The sequence below is a fragment of the Protopterus annectens genome, chromosome 5.part1 (assembly GCF_019279795.1).
Source record: "Protopterus annectens isolate FY-2018-M chromosome 5.part1, PAN1.0, whole genome shotgun sequence".
Taxonomy (NCBI): Eukaryota; Metazoa; Chordata; order Ceratodontiformes; family Protopteridae; genus Protopterus; species Protopterus annectens.
The window spans coordinates 678,301,750-678,323,633 of record NC_056736.1 but is presented as its reverse complement, the minus strand read 5'-3'; the positions used below and the strand labels follow the sequence as shown (position 1 = coordinate 678,323,633).

Sequence of the window (21,884 nt, the reverse complement as noted above, 5' to 3'; positions counted from 1 at the left end):
AGGTCATTGTCCCACTGTACTTATCCCTCATTAGACCCATTATAGAGTACAATGCCCCGTTTGGTATGTACCTCACAAGAAAGGCCACAGAAATACTTCACTAAAAGAATCACAGCCCTAAAGCAGATGCCATATGCTGGCCATCTAAAAAAAACTCCAGCTATACTCTGTGGCATATCGTCTACTCAGAGGCGATCTCTGCTTAACATACAAGGCCATGTCAAACCCTGAGTTGTTGAACATGCTCCACTTAAAGAAATCCCAATCCCTCAGAGCCACACGCTCCAGTGATGTAAACCTTGTCATCACAATGAACAAAACATGCTGGAGGGATAGGTTCCTGGCCCAGAGACTCCTCATACTCTGGAATAGACTGCCCAAACATGTCAAGCAGAGCTCCTCCTTAGCCCTCTTCAAAAGGAACCTTGATGATTGGATGGGAGATAGGAAATTCACCCCGGGGATCATGTCAGTCGCCCTGCTAGACAGGGGTCCAGAGAAGTAAATATTGTGGGAAGAAATATCCAGGGAATTGTTATGGTTAGGCTTGTATAGGCCCGATAGCCTAGTACCAACCTATGAACCTATAATTTATTATTTATTTTTCACAATGTTTATAGTGATTATCAGAGTTTTGTAGTTAATTTAAATAACAGTACTGGATTTTTAAGGTTTGTTTTGGGAAACAATAGCAATTATGTCTGTTGTTTGAATGTTAGGTTAGAGTGGGACCCATAATCAGAAGTTTTTGTTAGCAGAATCCACTGAAAAATCACTTTTCAAATTGGTACCTTCATTATCAAAGTAACCATCTAAGCTTCACCAAGAAGAACATTCACAGGGGCCAGTTTATTAGATCCTCTCGTATGACAGGCAGAGATGGTGATTTTGAGAAGAGTTATGCTTTATTACCTCATTATTTAAAGTAAGAGGTTATACTTTAGCCTAGAAGGAGCAATAAATGAAATTTGTTGGAAAAGAAACTATCAGTTTGGTCCTACATTAATTAAAGGACTTAGTAAAACAAAGGTTCCCAGTGTTAGTGTAGGTGAGAAATAATTGATGGCCAAGAATTTGGTATCCCGATGTTTTATAGACATATCAGTGTATAGTCTAAAAATTAAGGATATCATTAGCAGTAATTGGAAAATTATTGAAGTTAATATAGTTGGAAGGTATCCGTCATTTGTATGTAAGAAAAATTTTAGTATTAAACATCTTTTGCAGAATGATCGTACTAAAATTCTGCAACCTATTACTCAAAGTTTAGGTACTTTTAAATCCGGTTCCTGTTCTGCCTGTAGGTATATTTATGAAGGCCCATACATTTATTTGGGACATCTTCAGTAAAAAATTAATGTTCCAGGCAGGTTTAATTGTTGCTCAAGAAGTGTTTTTTATATTGGCATGTGCTCTGGATATTCGTGCTTTTAGATAGGTATGACTACGAGAATCTTTGGGAAAAGAATTAAAGAGCACATATATGCCATTAAAACCAAAGATAGAAACAACAACCTTTTTAGACATTTGTGTGGTTGTAAAGACTGCAAAAAAATGTTTTTACTGTGTTGGAACAGGTCCCATTTGATTTTAGAGGTGGTACCTACAAAAATTTGATAGAAAAGAAAGAGAGAGTGGCAGATCAGGTTGTGAGCAGATCAGTTTCCTGGGGCCAAATGAGACTACTAATATAAAATGTTTTCTAAAGGATCGGAGACTTGACATAAAATAAAGGGTTACATTGGCATTTTCAAAGGTGTTAATTGAATTTTAAAGTTGTTTGGTTTATTTTTGTATTAAATTTATATTTAAGAGTTGCATTTTATTTTTGGTTGTATTTCTGATTAAAGCTATTGCTTGACGAAAGTGGTTATTAAACGTTAGTATGCTAAAAAGTGGTTTAGCAGCCTGTTTTGTGGTAAACACATATGGAGTTTTTATTTTGTTTGTGTACTGTTTAATTACTTCTTTGGGATTTGTATCCCGCTTTTTTAGTGGTAGTTACCTGATTAGGTCTTTTTTTTTATTTTATTCATGTATTAATGTCTCTTATGCAAAAATATTAATTTGTAAATGGTGGTAGTGTTTTGAGAGGTGAAAAATCTTAAAAGTGGCATACTGAATTGTCCCTTCTTGTGCAGGGAGCATTCCCTATAACTTAAATTGTTGCATTTTTTTTAATTGATAAAACTAGAATGCTGATGTATCCATTACTGTTGTTGTGCATTCCATTCCTTGCAATATGGATCTTGAAAATAACAGAGTATTTTTAATTAAGCTGCATTTTACTTTCCTCCCTGTTTTAGGTGGTGGTGTTCCAGACGTACACAAATCAGAGTGATATTCCCATTGAGGCCAAGTATGTTTTTCCTCTGGATTCGACTGCAGCAGTCTGTGGATTTGAAGCTTTTATTAATGGAAAACACATTATTGGTGAGGTAAATAGCAACTGTTTGTTGTAAACCAGTTCTGTGAACATAAATGCATTCTCATCTCCCCATGAATTCATAATATACCAGCTCTAAGGTTAGTAGTCCCTTTGTGATAAATTCTGTATAGCTACAAGGGTTGTGTGTGCTAACCATCAGTTTTTGTGAATGTGCACATTAGTCACTCTGTGTCAGTAATTTGTTTTTGTGAGGTATACGTTTGACATATACAAATGCTCCCTTTTCATATTAACACACTTTCTACATCTGTATCCTGCCCCACTAATGGGTTATATTCTTTAAGAATGTATGGGCTTGTTCTCTGGCTGTAACTTTATAAAGGAAGATTTGTATGTTGCTCTGTTCAGAAAATCATTAGCATCTGTGATGAGTTAGCTCACAGTTTAAATTCAAATAATAGTTACACTTGAGGATTAACGTGTAAAAAAAACTAAAAAATTGCTGCCAACCTTATGTATAGGACTCATTATTGCAGAGCCCTGAAACAACTGTACCTGCTTGAGCTAACCAAGTATTTAATGTACTCATAACTTATTATAACAAACAATTGTGTACATACACCTGAAAAATGTCCAACATTAAAAAGATACCTTGCAGCACTACTCGTCAGGTACAGAACTGTGTTCAGCCTGTAAGCTCTTAACTTAGCAGGTGACTCATTATACTTCATAGGATGATTTTAATGTTAAATGTTTTTGTTTTTCCTTCGGCTTTTCCCGGTTAGGGATCACCACAGCGGAATTCTGGTCCGTTAATGATTGGCAGTTGATTTTTACAGTGCCAGCCCGAAGCCCAACCTTCAACGAAGGTGCGCCCATTCACGCATGTTTTTCGTACGCCACTCGACCATGGTGAGGACATGCAGACAACACACAGAAGGTGCTCCAGCCGAGAATCGAACGGGAGAACCTCTTGCTGTGAGGCGACAACACTACCGCTGCACCATCACGGCTTATTTTAATGTTAAATGTGAGTACATATTCTACATTTGCACATGAATACTGTGCGCTTCAATGGCAATTAAGATTAAATGCCAGTGTTTATCAGGCTTAAACAGTATGGTTTCTATCAGTAGTGTGTTACAATTAAGAGCAACCAATTATAATGTTTTAGTAATATTTTAAAATGGTTTTGTGTATATTTTGTTTTACATTCTTCACTGTTCAACATTTTAAATTATTCATTACTGTGCTTGGCTGTTTTGTTAATTTACTATATCACCTGATTGTTATATAATTGCAATTTGTAGATTGCAAACTGTTTTGACAAAGTTCTGTTTGTTAGGGTTGAAAGTGCCTAAACGTTTCTTGTATTTTTAATTTATATTCAAGTTGTATGCTACATTGAGCTTGAGACTAGCCTGTTTTTTTTTTGGACTTTCTACACACCACTCAGTATTTGGGTGTTGACCTCAGTTTCCGCTTGATTTACTATAGATATCCAGACTCAAATCACTATTGTGGTATTCCTGACACATGAGCTGTCACTGCTGATGTCTGTCTGGTGTACCAAAGCTTTACCTTCCTGAGGTCGTAGGTCCAGTGCATGACTTCAGCTTGTAAACATATGGGGCATATAGGCTGACCTACGAGCATGTACCTCAGATTTTCTTACTGCCAACCTGAATGCAGGTCGTGCATCTGTCAGACTGACCACCATTTGGTCACTGGTACCATTGCTTCACTTGATCATTTTCCAAGGTACACAATCACGAATCCTGCTCCATTTGTCAGTTAATTCCCAAAATCCTCAGGTCGAAGCTTTTCTCTCTCAACACCTTTTCAGACACTCTGCATCTTGAACACCGGGTCCAATCCATGATGGCAGAATCTGCACCCTAGATGTTCTTCTTCCACCTAAGAAGAAACTTAAGAGGCCCAGAACACATATACAGTCCAACATTTCAGACTGCATTACACCCACTGAGGTTGCTAAACCTACTATATGTCAAGTTCCTTCTAATTTACCTGCAGCTGAGACCCTTTCAAAGACTGGTATGGCTCCTGAGGGCTTGAAGACTGCTAATATGTCCTGTTAACCAGGACTCATCATTTCCAGAGGCCCTCACAGCATCCTAAAATGTTAGGGAAGAAATCCCTGTTACATTAATAGAGGTTAGGCAGGGTTCCGAACTTCCGCATCTCATCCAGTTGGATGTCATGCCCAAAAAAAAAAAAAAAAAAAAACAAAAGACTAGGCATGTGGCTTGTCCCTAACCAACTAGAGAAAAGGAGTGGGTAGATATCTCCCATGGTGTCTTCAATGCTATTATGGCTTTGAATCTCCCTCTTTTGGGTCTCAACAACTGCAGGCAACTCCTCAAAAACATATTTTGGCATTTTCAACAAGACTGATTCAGATCACTGTCTAGACTGTTTTTCTCAGTTACACTCCCCAGGTCAAATCTCTTTGGATGAAGAGGACAGCCTTCTCTGGATTCCCCTGTTGATTAAGCTTCTTTTGGAGAGACTATCCAGAACATGATGAACCATTTTGAATAGCAATCGACTCAGGTCTGTGTACAGAAGAGGTACTACAGCTTCTTTGAAATGGGTGCTCCTGCCCCTTCTGTTCTTGGGACTTTCCAGGATTCTTTCTACTCCAGTCTGTCCTGTTCCTGAGGCTTTCCAGGATGTTTTCCACTCCATCTCTTCAGCACCCGGGTCTTAACCACCAGCCCCTAAAATACCAGACAGATTTTAAAAGATTATGATGGTCTAAAATACTTGTTCAAGAATCCTGTGGCAGACTTCTCTGCATTGTCTCTTGCTTCAGATAAGCCCTCTAAGCGCTTGCCCATTGCTAATGCCCTGCCTACAGACAAATACAATAGGGATATGGATTGGTGGTGAAAGAAGATATACACCTTCTCTACCCTTGCTTTTAGGGTAATTATGTACCAGACTGAAATGACTAAATCTTTGATTTCTATACTTCCATCCTTAAACAGTTTGCTGGACTCTCCATTTGCAGAATCAAAGCAACAAATGCAGAATCTACTTTCCCAGGGCACTTGAATAATCAGAAACAACATTAAGTGCAGCTACAATGCTGTGGATGCTTCTAGGGCAGCAGCTACTGGGTCTGTTATCCAGATATGCATGGCTTCGTAGCTAGCCTTTTCCAGAGGATTTCAAATCAAAAGTCTTAAACACCCCCTTGGACAAACACCTCTTGTTTGGTCCTGTCAGTCTGTTCAAAATACTCCAAGACCAAGGTAAGAGTATGAAAGACTGCAGGCAGATCCTACTTTCATCAATTCTGCGATACCACAGGAGCTACCCATCTAAGCCTACATCCTCCCTCAGAAGGGATCCTAGGACAACTCAAAAACTGCAAAAAAAAAAAAAATAGCTTCATAACTCCTCTTTCCAAAAGACTGTCACTCTTCTGACCCAGTAGGAAACTATTACCACAGACAAATGGGCCCTGTCCATCAACAAGGATGGTTATGCAATGTCCTTTGAAATTATTCCTCCTCTGAAAAGCATGCCACATCCTTCTCACAACTAGCTGTCTCTAATTGCCCCTATTGTTTAGGCCCTCCTGAATCAGGGTACCATGAAACAAGTCCCAAAAGACTTCACACGTAAAGGATTCTACTCCAAAATCTTTCTGGTGCCAGGAAAATGACAATGGAGACCCATCCTAGACCTTTCTCTTCTAATCACTTTCTTGAAAGTGCCAACTTTCAGAATGCTCTCTCTTCCACTCTCTTGCCTTTCATTCTCCTCCATGCCTTGTTAGAATCCATAGATCTGAAGGATGCTTGTTTGCACATACCTGTTCGTCCTTTTGCGAGAAATTCTTGAGTTTTTTCTCTAGCTCCTCACATTTTCATTTTACTGCTATGCCTTTTGATCTTTCCACAACACCAAAGGTGTTCACAAAGTGTGTAGCCCTAGTGGTGGCATTCTGCCCCTGCCAGAGAATTCAGATTTTTCCTACCTGGATGAACTGTTACTCTAAGCTCTTTTTGCAGGGGTCCTTCTCCAACATCTAGATTTCACAGTCCAACTCCTGTCAGGTCTGTGTTTTACACTCAACTACAAAAAAATCTCACATGGTTCCTACACAGGACCTGGTTTTCTTGTGGTGCAGACTGTACACAAAGAAAATGCACGCTTTCCTTTCTCCCTCTGAATGAAATTCACAGTCCGTCCGTCTTCTTCCTATATCTTTCCTCTGTAACACACTGCACAGCAAGAGAGATGTTAAGAACTTTGGGTTTCATGGTGGCCACCATTCCTATGCTTCCCATAGCTACACTTCACATGAGGAAAATGTAATGGTTTCTGAGCTCTGTGTGATCCCAACACTCCCACCCCTTGGACACCCTAATTACCATCCTCCCTTTTCTCAAAAAGGAACTACTTTGGTGGCAGGAATAAGTCGATCACAACCCAGGACTTCCTTCACACCACCTTCTGTTGTTCAAGAAGTTCACACTGAAGCCTTGGACGAGGTGTGGGGGACATGGACAGGATCACACTGGGTACAGGCAGATGTCTACCAAAGTTAATGAGTGAACTTATCGATCTGCAGGCAATAAGGGCTCTTCTGCAGACATTCCTCCACCTATAGAAACCTGGTCCACCCCTAGTGTACACGGATGACACAACAGTAATATGGTACATAAACAGAGAGGCATCAGGTCTTACCAGATGTGCAGGTTAGCACAGAAGTCATGGAACTTAGCCTCCCAGATCAACATCACGTTCACAGCCGCATACATTCCCTCACAGGAATAAATTACTCCTTAGAGGACCACCACAGATGGACCTTAAACAGACAGGTTTTCCAGGCAATCACCCGTCCGTGTGCACACCTCAGATAGATCTCTGTGCATCAGCTCGCCCACTTCTGCAACAAGGAACCTTGTATTTCAACATGCAGAACAGATGGCTTCTTCTTCCAGCAACAGAGAAGTTCCTCTATGCCTTAGCTCCACTACCTCTTTTTCCAAACATTCTTGTAGAAACCCAAAAGGAAACACAAAATCCTTTTTACTGGCCCCCTTTTGGCCAAGGCAACATGGGTTCCCCAAAAAATTCATGTGACAAAGAAAAATCACAGGAACTTACGTCTGCAGCTGGACCTGATCACTCAACAACAAGGATTGCTTCTCCACCTAAATTTTCTATCACTTAGCTTGACTCTGGGGATGACAGGATTTTGATCCCGCAAAGGCATCTTTTCTCTGAGGAGGCTGCTTAGGTCCTAGAGGTTGTGCATGTCAGTAGTAGAAAATCTTAGCTAAATGGAAAAGGTTTTCTTATTGGTGCCATAAACACAGTCAGAACCCATTTATATTACAGATCCCTGCTGTTCTGCATTACCTTTGTGAATTACTTCATTCAGGCTTGATTTACTTTTCTATAAAAGCTTACCTATCAGCCATCAATGCCTGGCTGCCTGTTAACCCTACACTTATAGCCAAAGCAGAAGTCAAGGTTTTCCTGAGGTGAGTTCTGCATCTTACTCCACCAAACAAAACCCTTCTCTCCCCCTTGAGATGTCAGTTTTGTGCTGGAAAAGATTACATTACCTCCCTTTGTGCTAGCATCTTCTGCTGATTTAAAATTCTGCATTTGAAAAACTGTTCTACTCTCGGCTGTCACCTCTGCTAGGAGAGTTTGAATTACAAGCTCTCATGGCTACTTCTCCTTTTCTTATTTTCCGCACAAACAGGGTGACTCTCAGGCTAGTCATCCTTCATGCCTAAGCAGTTACTAGAGCAGTAGACGAGGGCAAGGTAGTGCACACAGCCTATCTTGACCTCAGCAAGGCTTTTGATACCATCCCCCACTCTGGAATTGTAGATAAACTCACTAAACTGGGCATAAATCCCTATGTCACAAGATGGGTGGCCAGCTGGCTCACTGACAGAACCCACACAGTAAAAGAAGCTGACTCCAAGTCCGACTTCAGACCAGTGACGAGTGTAGTACCACAGGGTTCGGTCCTGGGTCCTCTCCTGTTCGGCATCTACTTCTCTGAAGTGCAGGCCAACACAGAAGGTCTTTGTCTAACAAAGTTAGCAGATGACTGCAAACTGGGAGCCATAATAGAATCATCTAATGATGTAGACATTCTGCAAAAGGGCCTCACAGAGACAGATGCTTGGTGTTAAAGTCATGGCCTCAAGCTCAATGCCAAGAAGTGCATTGTCATCCCCTTTGGGAAAAACTGGGTACCCATTAACTACCACATAGGTGGTAGCTCACTAAACACTGTAAGTGTGATGAGACCACGGGACATGGGTTGACAGTAGTTCCTGCTTTGATAACCACATTGCCACAGTAGTCAGGAAATCCTTCTACGTGGTACACCTCATCACAAAAGGGATTTCCTCTAGAAAAAAGGAGGTCATTGTTCCTCTCTACTCATCCTTCATCAGATCCATTATAGAGTACAATGCCCCGTTTGGCATGCATCTCACAAGACACCTACAACTATTGGAAAGGCCACAGAAATGCCTCACTAAGAGGATTACCGGCCTTAAATAGATGCCATACACAGACCATCTCAAAAAACTCCAGCTCTACTCCATCGCATATCACCTACTCAGAGGTGATTTCTGCCTAACATACAAAGCTATGTCAAACCCAGAGCTGTTGGACATGCTACACTTAAAGAAATCCCAATCTCTCCGAACCACATGCTCCAGGGACCTAAACCTTGTCATCACAGTAAACAAAACATGCTGGAGGGATAGATTCCTGTCCCAGAGACTTCCCATACTCTGGAACAAACTACCCATTCATGTCAAGCAAATTTCCTCATTGACCCTCTTTAAGAAAAACCTTGACGACTGGATAGGAAATAATAAATTCACCCCGGGGATCACTTCTGCAGCACTGTTTGACAGGGGCACAGGAAAATAAATTTCTTGGTGGCGAAAGCCTGGGAACCTTTTTGGCTAGGCTTATATAGGCCCCAGGGCCGATAGCCTAGTACCCACCTATGAACGAACTGTCCCTCTATCATGCTGTTCAATAACCCACTTTCTTTCCCAGTAATCTTACATTCTCTGGACAGTCAAATGCGACTGAGATTTTATCTGGACATACACACACACAGACAGCTATGTATAACTGAGTGTCTAAAGGAATGCGTCTCTAGAAATTTTGCATTTTGTGTATTTGATTTGTTAATTCATGGTTTTGTTTTGTTGGACAGTTGGCATTGGTAAAGTTTAAGAATGTAGTTATGTTTTAGAACTTTGAAATGGAGAGTAGCCAAAGCACTAGTTCTGTTTTGTGTTTTAATTAATAAAGTTTATTGTTTTAAAGTAATCTGGAGTTGCCATAGTATAGTAGAAAAGTAGGTTTTATTTGCATGACTCGCTGTACATCCATTACTTACCTAAACTCTATAACTCCATCCCGGCATACCTAAAAGACACCATGAAACTTTACTGAAACAGTATCTAAACCACACATGGTCGTGCACATGCTCCTTACTTGGGTAACTTCATGTTAGTGGTTGTGTATGTATCCAAGTTTATGGTGGGATAGTTGGAATCACTTGTGAACGTGGTGTTAGACTGAATTGTGAGTGGCTGTAGCACAAGTGTGTGGTGTTGTATCCAGGGTCATAGATGGTGACTTATAGCTACCAGGGACGTGGTATTAGACTTTATCTTAGGCATGTCATATTGTTTGACCGATCTTGTTTTGTTTATGTAAATGGATGCACCTCCACCTCTTGGCCCTTCTTGGACAGTAGCTGGTCTAAATGTGTAGAAGGCATTATAGCCTTGTACTGCTGGGGTGCCTTCAGGGGATTTAAATGTCATGTCAGTAACTGAACAGATGCCAACACTCTCCAGGGTAAGGAGTGCTTCCAGGGAGTGTAGCTCTTTTTGAGACGCTTAGCATTGAGCAGTAGCACCTTTAGTTTATCTTGCGTAGAATTTACTGTGTTGGAAGATTTAGCAGATTGGCACAGTAAACATGAGACAATTACTAGCCCATTTCCATTAGGCTGGCTAGAGACAGTAGAAAAGTGCACAACTATGGCTATGGATCCTCATTTTTGTGATCTATGAGAGGTGGTGCAGTTGGAGTTTAGAGTTGTTGGTCTGAGAGGAGAGATCTAGGTTTGATCTAAAACAACATGAGTGGGGTAATGGTGGTCATCGGGCAAACTAGCTGCTCTACACTGATCTAGATACTTGAGGAAATAGCAGAGGCAGTTTTATATGGACAATTACAGCTCTAGGTGCTTGCTTTTATACAGGGGCAGTACAAACCACTGCTGCACAGGTCAGCAGAGGTTATGAGCGATGAGACAGAGAGGAATACAGTCAGTAAATGGTAAAAATGCAGTATAAGTGTGTATATGTATGTTTGTAGATATATAAGGTTCAGATCCTACAGAAATTCATTTATCTTACTAATGTGAGTGATACTACAAAACTAAGGTTCCCAGACTAAGTAAAATGCAAGCAGAAAAAAACGAGATTCAGATCTTGCAGCAATTCACAATTCTCTCACTATTGTGAGCAATACTACAAGACTAGACTAAGATCTGCAGATAAAGTAAAATTCAGTCAGAAAAAATGCAGTAGAAATGTATTAAATGAGGCTCAGATCCTGCAGCAATTCACAATTATCTCACTGTTGTGAGTTATACTATAGGGCTAAGCGCTCCAGACCAAGTAAAATACAAACAATAAAAAGCAGTAGAAATTAAATAAATGAGGCTCATTTTCTGCAGCTACTTACAATTTTCCCAGTGCTTTGAGGGGTACTACAAGACTAAGGACCCACACCAATTTAAAATGCAAACAGTTGATTTTTGGTTAAAACAATGAAAATGTAGAAAAGAAAAAAAAACACGCAACTAAGAGTAACACTCTGGAAATATAACAAAGAGGGTAGATTTCTGAAGAAATTGAAGAAAATATTTGGTATGGAACATGTGATTTCAGTAGTATGAACTCCAGAGAATTTACATATTATTCTTCAAGGAATACTAACTGAGCTAGACTAGACAGAAATTATATTTCACAGGAAAAAGTTTATTTAATTGAAAGCTGTGACATGCATCCAGTAACTATTTCAGGTAATGCGCCAATAACAGGTTAGGTAAAATGCAGGGTAATGAAGTAAAAGTGAGACGCCGGTGCTTTCCCACCTAACTGTTAAAAAGAGAGGCATTTAAGGAATGGGTAGAGGAGAATATTCAGCAGTTATTAGGGAAGATAGAAATTTATTTAGAAGTTGTAGCTAGTGAGCAGGATAAAATGAAAATGGAGCTTAAAAATACGGTAGAAATAAAAGAAAAAGAAAAATGGTTAAGAAGTAACATGAATTCTTTAGAGGGACTGACAAAGGTTCAAATATTGCAGAATAAGGAGAATTTCACAGAACAAGAAGAGGCACAACTGCATAGTGCTAAAGAGAAAATAAGGGAGCGTCCGGATAATATGCATGTGTTTTGAAAGACTGCAGTTAAGCAAGTGTTTTTTTCATAGTAACTCAAGAACACAAAAACTTTCAGCATAACGACTTCGACAACATAAAGTAGAAGGGATTGTTGCCAAACTTAGGGAGCCTATAACAAGAAAAAATAACCAGAGATCCTGCAGAGGTACTAGAGATATTTTGGAAATTTTATGAAAATTTGTATAAAACCAAGAAATGTGGAAATAGTGAAAGAGCACAAATGGAAATATTAATGGAAGACTTAATTATGCCAAGGTTAGAGGTAGATGAGGCTCAAGAACTAACAGTTAAGATAGGAGATGAGATAAAACAATTATGTATAATCAGTCTGCAGGAAGATCTCCAGGAAAAAATGGTATTCCTGTGCAAGTCTGGAAACTAGCAAGGAAAAAAGTGATAACGATCTGGAAGGTTTTCTTTCATAGTATTTTAAAATGAGGGCAAGCACACATATCTTGAAAGAAAGCTGTGATGGCTTTAATACTTAGACTGCAAAGACCCTTCAGATCCAGCTTCATATAGGCCCATTTCAATTTTAAACCATAATTAAGTGTTTGTTTTTAATAACTAAACGAATGGCACATATGTTGCCAAAATTGATACATATGGATTAGTCTGGTTTGTGGAGGGGAGGCAAACATTTGACAATACTAAACAGAACACTGATGATCCTGAGGGAAGCAAAAGGTAAGAAAATACTGCTGTTGTTGGTGGGTCTCGATGATGTAGAGAAAGCATTTGACAGAGTAAGCTGGGATTTTATGAACAGGGCAGTGAAGCCATTTTCATTTCCTGATACAATAATAAGGTTAATTAGGAGGATATGTGAGGGATCGGAGGCAAAAATTAAGTGGGAGAGTTTCTCTCCAACAGGTTGGATAACAGATGAACTATCCTCTTACTCTTTTATTTGCTCTATATTTAGAGCCATTAGCAAACAAAATAAGGGATTCAGAAATTCAAGAACATAATTGGTATGGTAATCAAGAAAAGTTGGCTTTATTTGCAGACAATATTATTTTGTACTTGATAAAACCAAAATTAGAAGTTACGTACCTACCAATAACGTTCCATGTTAGTTGTCTTCTCTCGCCTTCTTTCTTGCTGGATGGGTTCGGAGCCGATCCTCGTCTCCGACTCGGCACTTGCTAAGCTCAAGAGTCACTTCCACCAGCTCGAGGCAGCCCCATATCCCATGATGCAAGGCGGAGATTACCCAGATCTCGTTTGGTAGCTAGAGGAAAAAATACCTACTATCTTCCCCCAAGGGAAGAAGAACAACTAACCTGAGAAAAAACTGTAAGGGGAACCCAGGTAACTAAGTGCAGAGCTAACTGGTGTCCAAGGGAGAAATCTCCCAGAGAAGAGGATAGTTCAAGGTCTGTCCAGGCTAGGGGGACAGGAGGGAGGGATGCAAGAAAGAAGGCGAGAGAAGACAACTAACATGGAACGTTATGGTAGGTACATAACTTCTAAATGTTAAGTTGTCAATCTCGCCTTCATTCTTGCTGGATGGGACCACGTCCCTAGCACCTCTATCCTGGGTGGCTCAATGGAACAGACTCTTGAGAACTGTGGAACCAAAACTCGCCCTGTCCCTGGAGGCCAAATCCAATTTGCAATGTGAGACGAAGGTATGAGGAGTGGCCCAAGTGGCTGCTGCACAAATAGTGACTAAGGGTAGTCTAGCCTGAAAGGCTGTAGATGTGGCTAGGCCTCTGGTAGAATGTGCTTTTGGTATTGAGATCAGCTGTTTGCCCCTAAGCTGATAAATATGAGAAATAGTGCAAGACAGCCATCTGGATAAGGTCACTTTAGAAACAGGGAGGCCTTTCTTATTTTCAGCATAAGAAAGAAAAAGCTGATCAGACTTTCTAGATTGCTTTGTTCTGTCCAAGTAATACCTGAGTTGGCGATGAACATCTAGGCAATGCAATTTTTGTTCCGCCCTGTCAGAATAATTGGGAAAAAATACTGGAAGATCGATAGATTGGTTTAAATTTGTCTTAGAAGCAACCTTGGGCAAAAAGTACGGATTAGTTCTCAAAGATACTCTATCCTTGTGGAAGACCAAGTAAGGGGGACGAACACAGAGAGCATGAAGTTCAGACACCCTTCTAGCCGAAGTAATAGCGACTAGAAAGAGTGTCTTCCAAGAGAGAAATTTTAACGAGCATGTAGCAGCTGGTTCAAAAGGGGGGAAGTATTAAGGATGCCAGCACTAAATTTAGATCCCACTGCGGTGGAGGATCCCTAACAGGGGGTTTAAGTAGGAAGATCCCTCTGAGAAAGGCTTTGCAAAGTTTGTGAGACATAATGTTCTGGTCTGCAAATCCGACATGAAAATTCGAGATTGCTGCCAGCTGGACTTTAACTGTGGAAGAAGAACCAGAGTGAAAAATTTCAGCTAGGAAGTCCAAAACTGACTGAATAGGGGCAGTAGAGGGATCTATGTTCTTAGATCTTGCCCAAAAGGAAAAACGTTGCCATTTGCTAGAGTAAATCCCTCTGGTAGAGGACTTTAGAGAAGCTACTATGATATCCCTAACGGGATTAGAGATCATAGGAAGCCTGGCTAAGGAAGAAAGTGGAGCAACCAAGCAGTGAGGTTGAGGGAATGAATGGACCGGTGCAGTTGACCCGACTGGTGGGTCAGAAGATCTGGAACTGGGTCCAGATGCCAAGGCTGCACTAAGAGATGTCGATGAAGGAACGGGAACCAAATTTGTCGAGGCCAGTAAGGAGCAATGAGAATCAGCTTGGCTCTCAAGTCGGTAGCTTTCTGAAGCACTTGAGGAATCAACAGAAAAGGGGGAAAAGCATAAAGAAGTCCCCGGGGCCAATCCTGGGTTAGAGCGTCTCTGGGGGGATGGCCTGGAAGTGGAAAGAGAGAGAAGAAGTCTGGGCATTTGCTGTTTTGGGGTGTAGCAAAAAGGTCACAGCAAGGAGGGCCCCACTTCTGAAAAATCTCTTCCGCTATAGATTGTTTGAGAGACCACTCGTGAGGCATGAGTATAGCTCTGCTCAACCTGTCTGCTATGATGTTGGTTTTCCCGGGGATATGCGTTGCTATCAGAAACCGCTGAGAGGAGATCGTCCATTGCCAAAGTCTGAGAGCTTCTCGACACAGAGGATAGGACTTGGTCCCGCCCTGTTTGTTGATATACCATACTACGGACATGTTGTTCGTGTGAACTGCGATAGTTCCTAAAGGAAGAAGTCGTTGAGGGCTTGCAACGTTAAAAGCACTGCTCTCATCTCTAGGACATTTATATGCAGGTGGTATTCGAACGGTTGCCACGTGCCATGGACCATCCTGCCCTGATAATGCCCCCCCCACCCGATCAGGGAGGCATCCGAAGTGACCATGGCTACCGGGGCTGGGGGGACAAATGGTCTGCCCTGATGGACTAGGGGGGAAGAAATCCACCAGGATAGGTGGCTCTTGCAGATCTGTGTGACAAGGATCTTGTGACGCATGGGCAACTGCTGGAAGGACCATTGGGTAAACAACATCCACTGTAGGAGACTCATGTAAAAGCGGGCCAGAGGAAGAAGTATGATGGCAGCTGCCATTAGGCCTAACACTTTCAGGACCAACCTGGCTTGTACCTTTTTGCTGAATAGGATGATCCGAACATGATTTTGGATATCCAGGATTCTTTGATTTGTTAGATTTGCTGACATCCGAGTAGTGTCTAGATCTGCGCCTATAAAGGTAATAGATTGGCAAGGCGATAAGGAAGACTTTTCGAAGTTGACAGAAATCCCTAACTGGCTGCAGAGACGTAGAGTGTAATCCCTGACCTGGAGAAGTTGATGCCTGGTGGTGGCTGTGAGGAGCCAGTCGTCTAGGTACGGAAACACCTGAAATCCCTGACGTCTCAGGTGAGCCGTGACCACTGCCATGCATTTGGTGAACACACTGGGGGCTGTGGTGAGACCGAAGAGCAGGGCTCTGAATTGAAAATGACTGGTCCCCAGCCGAAAGCGGAGAAACCTTCTGGAGTGTCTGTGGATTTTTATGTGATAGTACGCATCCTGAAAGTCTGTAGAGCACATCCAGTTGTCTTTGTCCAGAAAGGGCAAAATCGATTGAAGTGTGACCATCTGAAAACTCGTCTTTTTGACAGACTTGTTTAGTCTGCTGAGGTCTAATATTGGTCTCCCGTCTTTTTGGGGACCAAAAAGAACCTTGAGTAGATTCCGGATTCTAAATGGCCTGCTGGAACTGGCTGGATGGCCCTTTTCTCTTGAAGTTTTAAAACCTCTAGCTTTGCAATTTCCCTTAGACCGGGTGGAACGTCTGGAAGGGATCCTTTTTGAGGGCAGGGGCTTTTCTCGAAAGTTATTTTGTAACCCTTGGATATGATCGACTGTACCCATTTGTCTTGAGAAAGGGAAAGCCAGGCTTCTGGGTACAGTGACAATCTCCCCCCGACTGCCTCCAAGGGTGGGCAGTTGGGCAACACCTCAGGGATGCTGGAAGGGCTTGTCAGAGAGAGACTCTCTGCTGCCCTGGTTCTGCGGATCCCCTCTGCCCCTAGGGTGGCGTCTGTTGTTATTACCCCCTCTGCCTCTGGGGGTAAACTGACCACGTGCATCAGGCGTGACTCCTTGAGATTTTCGGAACCACATTTTCCCCTCCCTTCTGACCTTTGGGGTAAGGCCTTGAAGGGGTGGAGAAACGGACTCCTAAGGCAGAAAGAGTCTTGCCATCTTGCTCACACCTGGTCAAAGTGTCCTTCACCTGAGTCCAAACAAAGTTGTCCCATCGAAGGGAGAGTTTGTGAAGGACGCCTTAAAGGGGTCTGCAAAATTGCAAAGTCGCATCCAGGACTGACGTCTGAGAGCCACTCCTGTGCCTGCAGCTCTACCTGCTCCATCGGCTGCATAAGAAATGAGCCACATGGAGGAGTTAGTTATGGAATTTAGGATTCCCAACTGAGAGGCAATCTTCTCTTGAGCCCCAGCAGCTGACGGATCCTGTACCACCTCACCCAATTCCTTGAGGATATCTCTCTGAAGTCGGGTGAAGTGACATAGATAATTCAGCGAACGCATAGCAAAGGTCGCTGAGGAAAACATCCGCTTACCATACCTGTCCATGGTCCTAGACTCCTTGTTAGGAGGATGGACCGGTACGGAAGGATCTGCAAGTTACTTTTTGGTGGCGGCCGCCACCACCATGGCATCAACCGGGACACCTTTGGTGAGAAACTGTTTTTCAGTGGGGGCCGTGATAAATTTAGAAGGCCTCCTGGGGACTGGTTCCACAGAATCCGGAGATGCCCATGCCTTTCGAGCTATCACGTCCATGAGGGGGTCAAAAGGCGGAGAAACCCAGGAGGTGGAGGGTCGAGATCCAAAAGCCTCCAGGTATACCGACTCATCCTCGGAGGGGTTAATGGAGGGCCAGTTCCCCCTCTGTTTCAGGAGTTCAAGAATGTCTGAAAAGGAGACATCCTCAGAGAGGGATCTTGGGGACTCCTCCGACTCATCTAAGTCGGTATCTGATGTCGTAGACTCAGGGGAGTCTAAATGCTTCCTCTTGCAAGTCCTCTTACGCGGGGGTTCCCCTGAAGGATCAGGAGAAACCTCGGAAGAGGAAGGTATTCCCAATGGGGAAACCTGGGGCGATGGATCTCTGGGTCCGGGAGCAAGAGAGTGGGAAGAGATATCTACAGGCACTGAAGAGGGAGGAGCTAAAGGGACCGACTGTTGACTCAGCTCGGGGGCTAGTACACTCCTCATCACCTCGAAGGCTCCCCTCCCGGGGAGGACCGAGAGCTCCCGCTCCGAGGAAACAGGAATCCCCGGCCCCACCGAAAGGGAAGGCTCCGAAGCAGATGTCGGTGCCGACCTTACCAAAGCCGAAGCTCCGAGGGGGAGAACTGGGTCGGACAAGGGTCCAATGCCACTCGCCCCCTTGGAACCGACAAGGGAAGCCCGACGACCGGATCCCTCCAAGGACGGTCTCAAGGAGGAGATAGGAGTCGAAGACGACGGAGCCGAAAGGAGTGGTATCGGCTCCGAAGCACCAACAGTCACAGTTCCAATAAGCTCCGGCTCCGAGCTCTGAAGGAGAGTCAAAGGAGGAATTTCTGGAGGGTGTGGAATAGCGGTCGTCTGCTGAGACGGGCTATGAAGTATCTGGGCCAGTGCCTGTGATTTCAGCAGTCTACTCACCACTCTCTCCAAGTCATGGTCTGAGAGTCTGAAAGACCTTGAGGATCGGCTCCGATGTCTCCGCTCCGAAAGTAAGGGAGAGGCTGGAGCCGAATGAATAGACTCCAGTGACGGAGATCTGGATCTCTTTCTCGACGGAGCCATCAGAGCCGAAGAACCTTCGGTTCCAGTTGGAGCCGACAACTTGTCGGCTCCGAGCTGGGTCAGAGATGTGTCGGCTCCAGCCAGAGCCGACACAGGCATGGAAGCAAGAGTATCGGCGCCGATACCGAACCTTCAGAGAAGGAAGGATCGGCTCCAGCCAGAGCCGATCTCGACTCCGAGGGAGTCGGAGCCAAGGCTGAAGGCTTGGACACTGAAGCCTGGGCCTTGGGAGGCTTTGAGGGCTTCCCAGAGCCGGACTTAGCCGGGGAGCTCTCAGGCTTTAATAAGCCCCTGAGAATAAGTTTATTTCTACGTTCCTGCAGGACTCTCTGGCTGAAGGAGTGGGAAATAGCACAGGAGTCCTGCAGGTGTAGAGGTGCCAGGCAATAAATACAAGAAGTGTGACAGTCTGTCAGAGACATCTTCTGACAGCACGAGTCACACTTCTTGAAGCCTGAGACCCTAGCCTCTTTAGACATGACTGAGTACCTAATCACACACACACTACACAGTCAGTCCAAAAATTAAACTAGATTAACAAAACCAAGTACAGGGAAAAAACACACAGACACACCCAAACAAACCCTGACAGGAAAAATATAGGAGGGGTAAAGACCTAAGGCCCGACTAGCAAAAATATGAATAAAGGGAACGGGACACTAACGGGAATAGGGCTAAGTGAATCGGGAAGTTAACAAAGTAATATATATATATAAATATAAAGTACTGGGGTGGACTAAAGTCTCAGAAAAAAAGGTAGAAAAATTCACTTACCAGGAGCTGGTAAAAAGGTACCTCATGAGCGAAGCGGCAAACGAGATCTGGGTAATCTCCGCCTTGCATCTTGGGATATGGGGCTGCCTCGAGCTGGTAGAAGTGACTCTTGAGCTTAGCAAGTGCCGAGTCGGAGCCGAGGATCGGCTCCGAACCCATCCAGCAAGAATGAAGGCGAGATTGACAACTTAACATAAAGGACATTTCAGTGTTGTGGAACATTTGGAGATAGTTACATGTCTTTTCGGGATATAAAAGTAATGAAGATAAAACAAAAGCTATAGCTGTAAACTATGTAGCAACATATGAATTGTTTCAGCAATACCCATATTTATGGGGAGATGATAAAATGAAGTATTTAAGAATATGGATTAAAAAGGATTTTGTTATAGCAGCTAAGAATATGTGGGAAGAGACTAAACAAAGGATAATATACAAACTGAGAAATTGGAAGCTCTTTTAATCAATATGGATAGCAAGATACAAGCAGGGAAAATTTTGTATTCCCTTTAGTTTTATATACAGATCAGGCATATTTTTATCAGCCAGATAAGATGTTGTGGACAACAACTGATAAACCTGAAGGAATTTATTTGGGAGGAGAAGGCGGCAAGAGTCAAGTGAGATAAGTAGATCCTTCCAATAGAACAAGGTGGTTTAACATTACCTAATTTGAATGGATATTTTAGAGCAACACCGTTGAGGCTCATAATATACATAACACAAGCAGAAAGCTATAATTCAGACTTGAAAGGGATGATGATGAAGTGGGGGGAGTTTAAGAAATAAGGACAAGTGAGATTTTGGATGCAGAACTTTAAGGAGGATAACCGCAGCCATGCAAAATGTTATATTCATAAAATAGCAGAAAGTTTTCTAAGAACTAAGCCAACAGATGAAGGCAATTTTGCCAAAAGGGAAGAATGTACTTAGGGGTACAGAGAATAGGCGAGAGGACTGGCGTATACTGTAGAAAACTGTCAAAGGACCCAAGGTATTGGGAACATGTAACTAGTAGGGAAAGATAATGGAATGGGAAGAGGCCAAGATGACATTTGGACTGCTGACTGGAGTGTAGCAAAGAGAAACAGTTAGGGGAATCCTAATTGAAAGTTCTGTTCTGGTAGAGATTTTTAGTTGAATCTAGAATAGAAACTGTGGTTAGAAAAGGGATAATTACTAAGACATATAACATATTGCAGAATAAATGTAGGAACCAGTTAGAGGAGGTTAGAAAAGATTGAGAGGAGAGGTTGGATAAGAAATTCACAAAGAAACAATGGGAGGATATGCTTATGTATCCCAAATATGCAACAAAATCTAGAACATTTAGGATTTTTGCTTGGGAATATTTACATATATACTTTTAAACCCTGAGTAGACACCAGAGCATTTTTCCTCAGGTAGACAGCAAATGTTGGAGTTGTGACAGAGAAGAAAGAGGTAATTGGGAACATATTTTCTGGGATTGCAGTAAACTGGTAGACGTTAAGGATTTCCTGTGGGATGCACTGTCAGAGATACTGAGTGGGCCTATTGATGAGGGACATGATTTTTGTGAGCTATGATACACAATCATAATTGCCTAGACATGGTAAGGCCTTGCTCTGTCACATTATGGTGGCTGCCAAAAAAAGCATTTACTAAAAAAATGGAGATCAAAATCTAAACCAACTGTACTAGAAGTAGTGAATATAATAACAAAGATAAAACAACTGGAATTGGGATCTTTAGAAAAGGTTAGGAGCAAATTACATAGGAAAAATGGGAATTGTCAGAACAATACATACAGGAGAGGAATGAGGTTTAAAAGAAGACACGACTTAAATGAGCTATGTAATGTTTGAGTGATAAAGATTGGGTAGATTATAAGTGATGTATAATGTTTGCAACCGGGAGTGTGTTAGTATGGTTTGTGATGCAAAATGCTTGTAACTAGAATTGTGGCAGTGTGGTTTGTTTTTATTTATATAAATGTATGATTGTATGAAGTGATGGTTTAGTAAAGATTTTTTTTTTGTTAAAAAAAAAAAAGAAAAGAGCAGGAATTGAATAATTTATGTAATGTTGCTTAGGTCATATGATATATAGCAATATATGTGAAGTATAATGTTTATAAATGTGAACTTGTTAATACAGTTTGATTTTTTTTATACAAATGTAAATGTGCCTATGTCACAATTGATAATTCAATAACGGTGTTTAAAATAAAAAGGAGAAGAGAGGTTGGATAAGCAGCTCAAAAGGAAACAATGGGAAGACATACATACAAGTATGTATAACTCCTAAATTTCAACAAGGTCTAGAAGATTTTGAAGTTTTGCTTGGAAGTGTTTGCATAGTTATTTTTATACGCCAAGGAGACGTCAAAGAATTTGTTCTCAGGGAGATACCACATTTTGGAGTTGTGACGGGAAAGAAAAAGATAAATGTAAACATATGTTTTGGGAGTGTACTGAGCTGGCAAACTTTAAAACATCCTTTCAGAGCGCTCTGTCAGAAATTTTGGGTGAGCAAATGCGTGTAACTAAGGAAATTTTCTTTTGAGCTGGGATACAGGATCTGAATTGCCTAGACATAATAAGGCCTTGGTAAGTTTTGTTTTGGTGGCTACCAAAAAAACACTTGAAAATGGAAATCAAAATCTAAACCAACTGTATTTGAGATTGTTGAATATTATAAAAAAATGGAGATCGAAATCTAAAAGAACTGGATGTGAGATTTTTAGAAAAGGGTAGGAGTGAATTTTATAGAAAAAAATGGAAAGTGTGTAAACAGTACTTGCAAAATAATGTTTTGAATTAAGAGTGAGGTTTTAAGGGAAGGTGGGAATTGAGCAATTTATGTAATGTTGGATTGATTGTTGTGCAAA

The 21,884-nt window shown here is 42.0% G+C and overlaps 1 protein-coding gene across 7 annotated transcripts in view; it reads left to right on the top strand.

The window, feature by feature from the left end:
- PARP4 (poly(ADP-ribose) polymerase family member 4) overlaps positions 1-21,884 on the top strand; it is a 2,883,551-nt gene that overhangs the window by 1,011,601 nt on the left and 1,850,066 nt on the right. For all 7 annotated transcript variants that reach the window (XM_044073295.1, XM_044073293.1, XM_044073297.1 and 4 more), the window contains one exon: positions 2,307-2,438. In XM_044073295.1, coding sequence (XP_043929230.1) covers positions 2,307-2,438 — 132 coding nt within the window. The remainder of the gene's footprint in view (positions 1-2,306; positions 2,439-21,884) is intronic.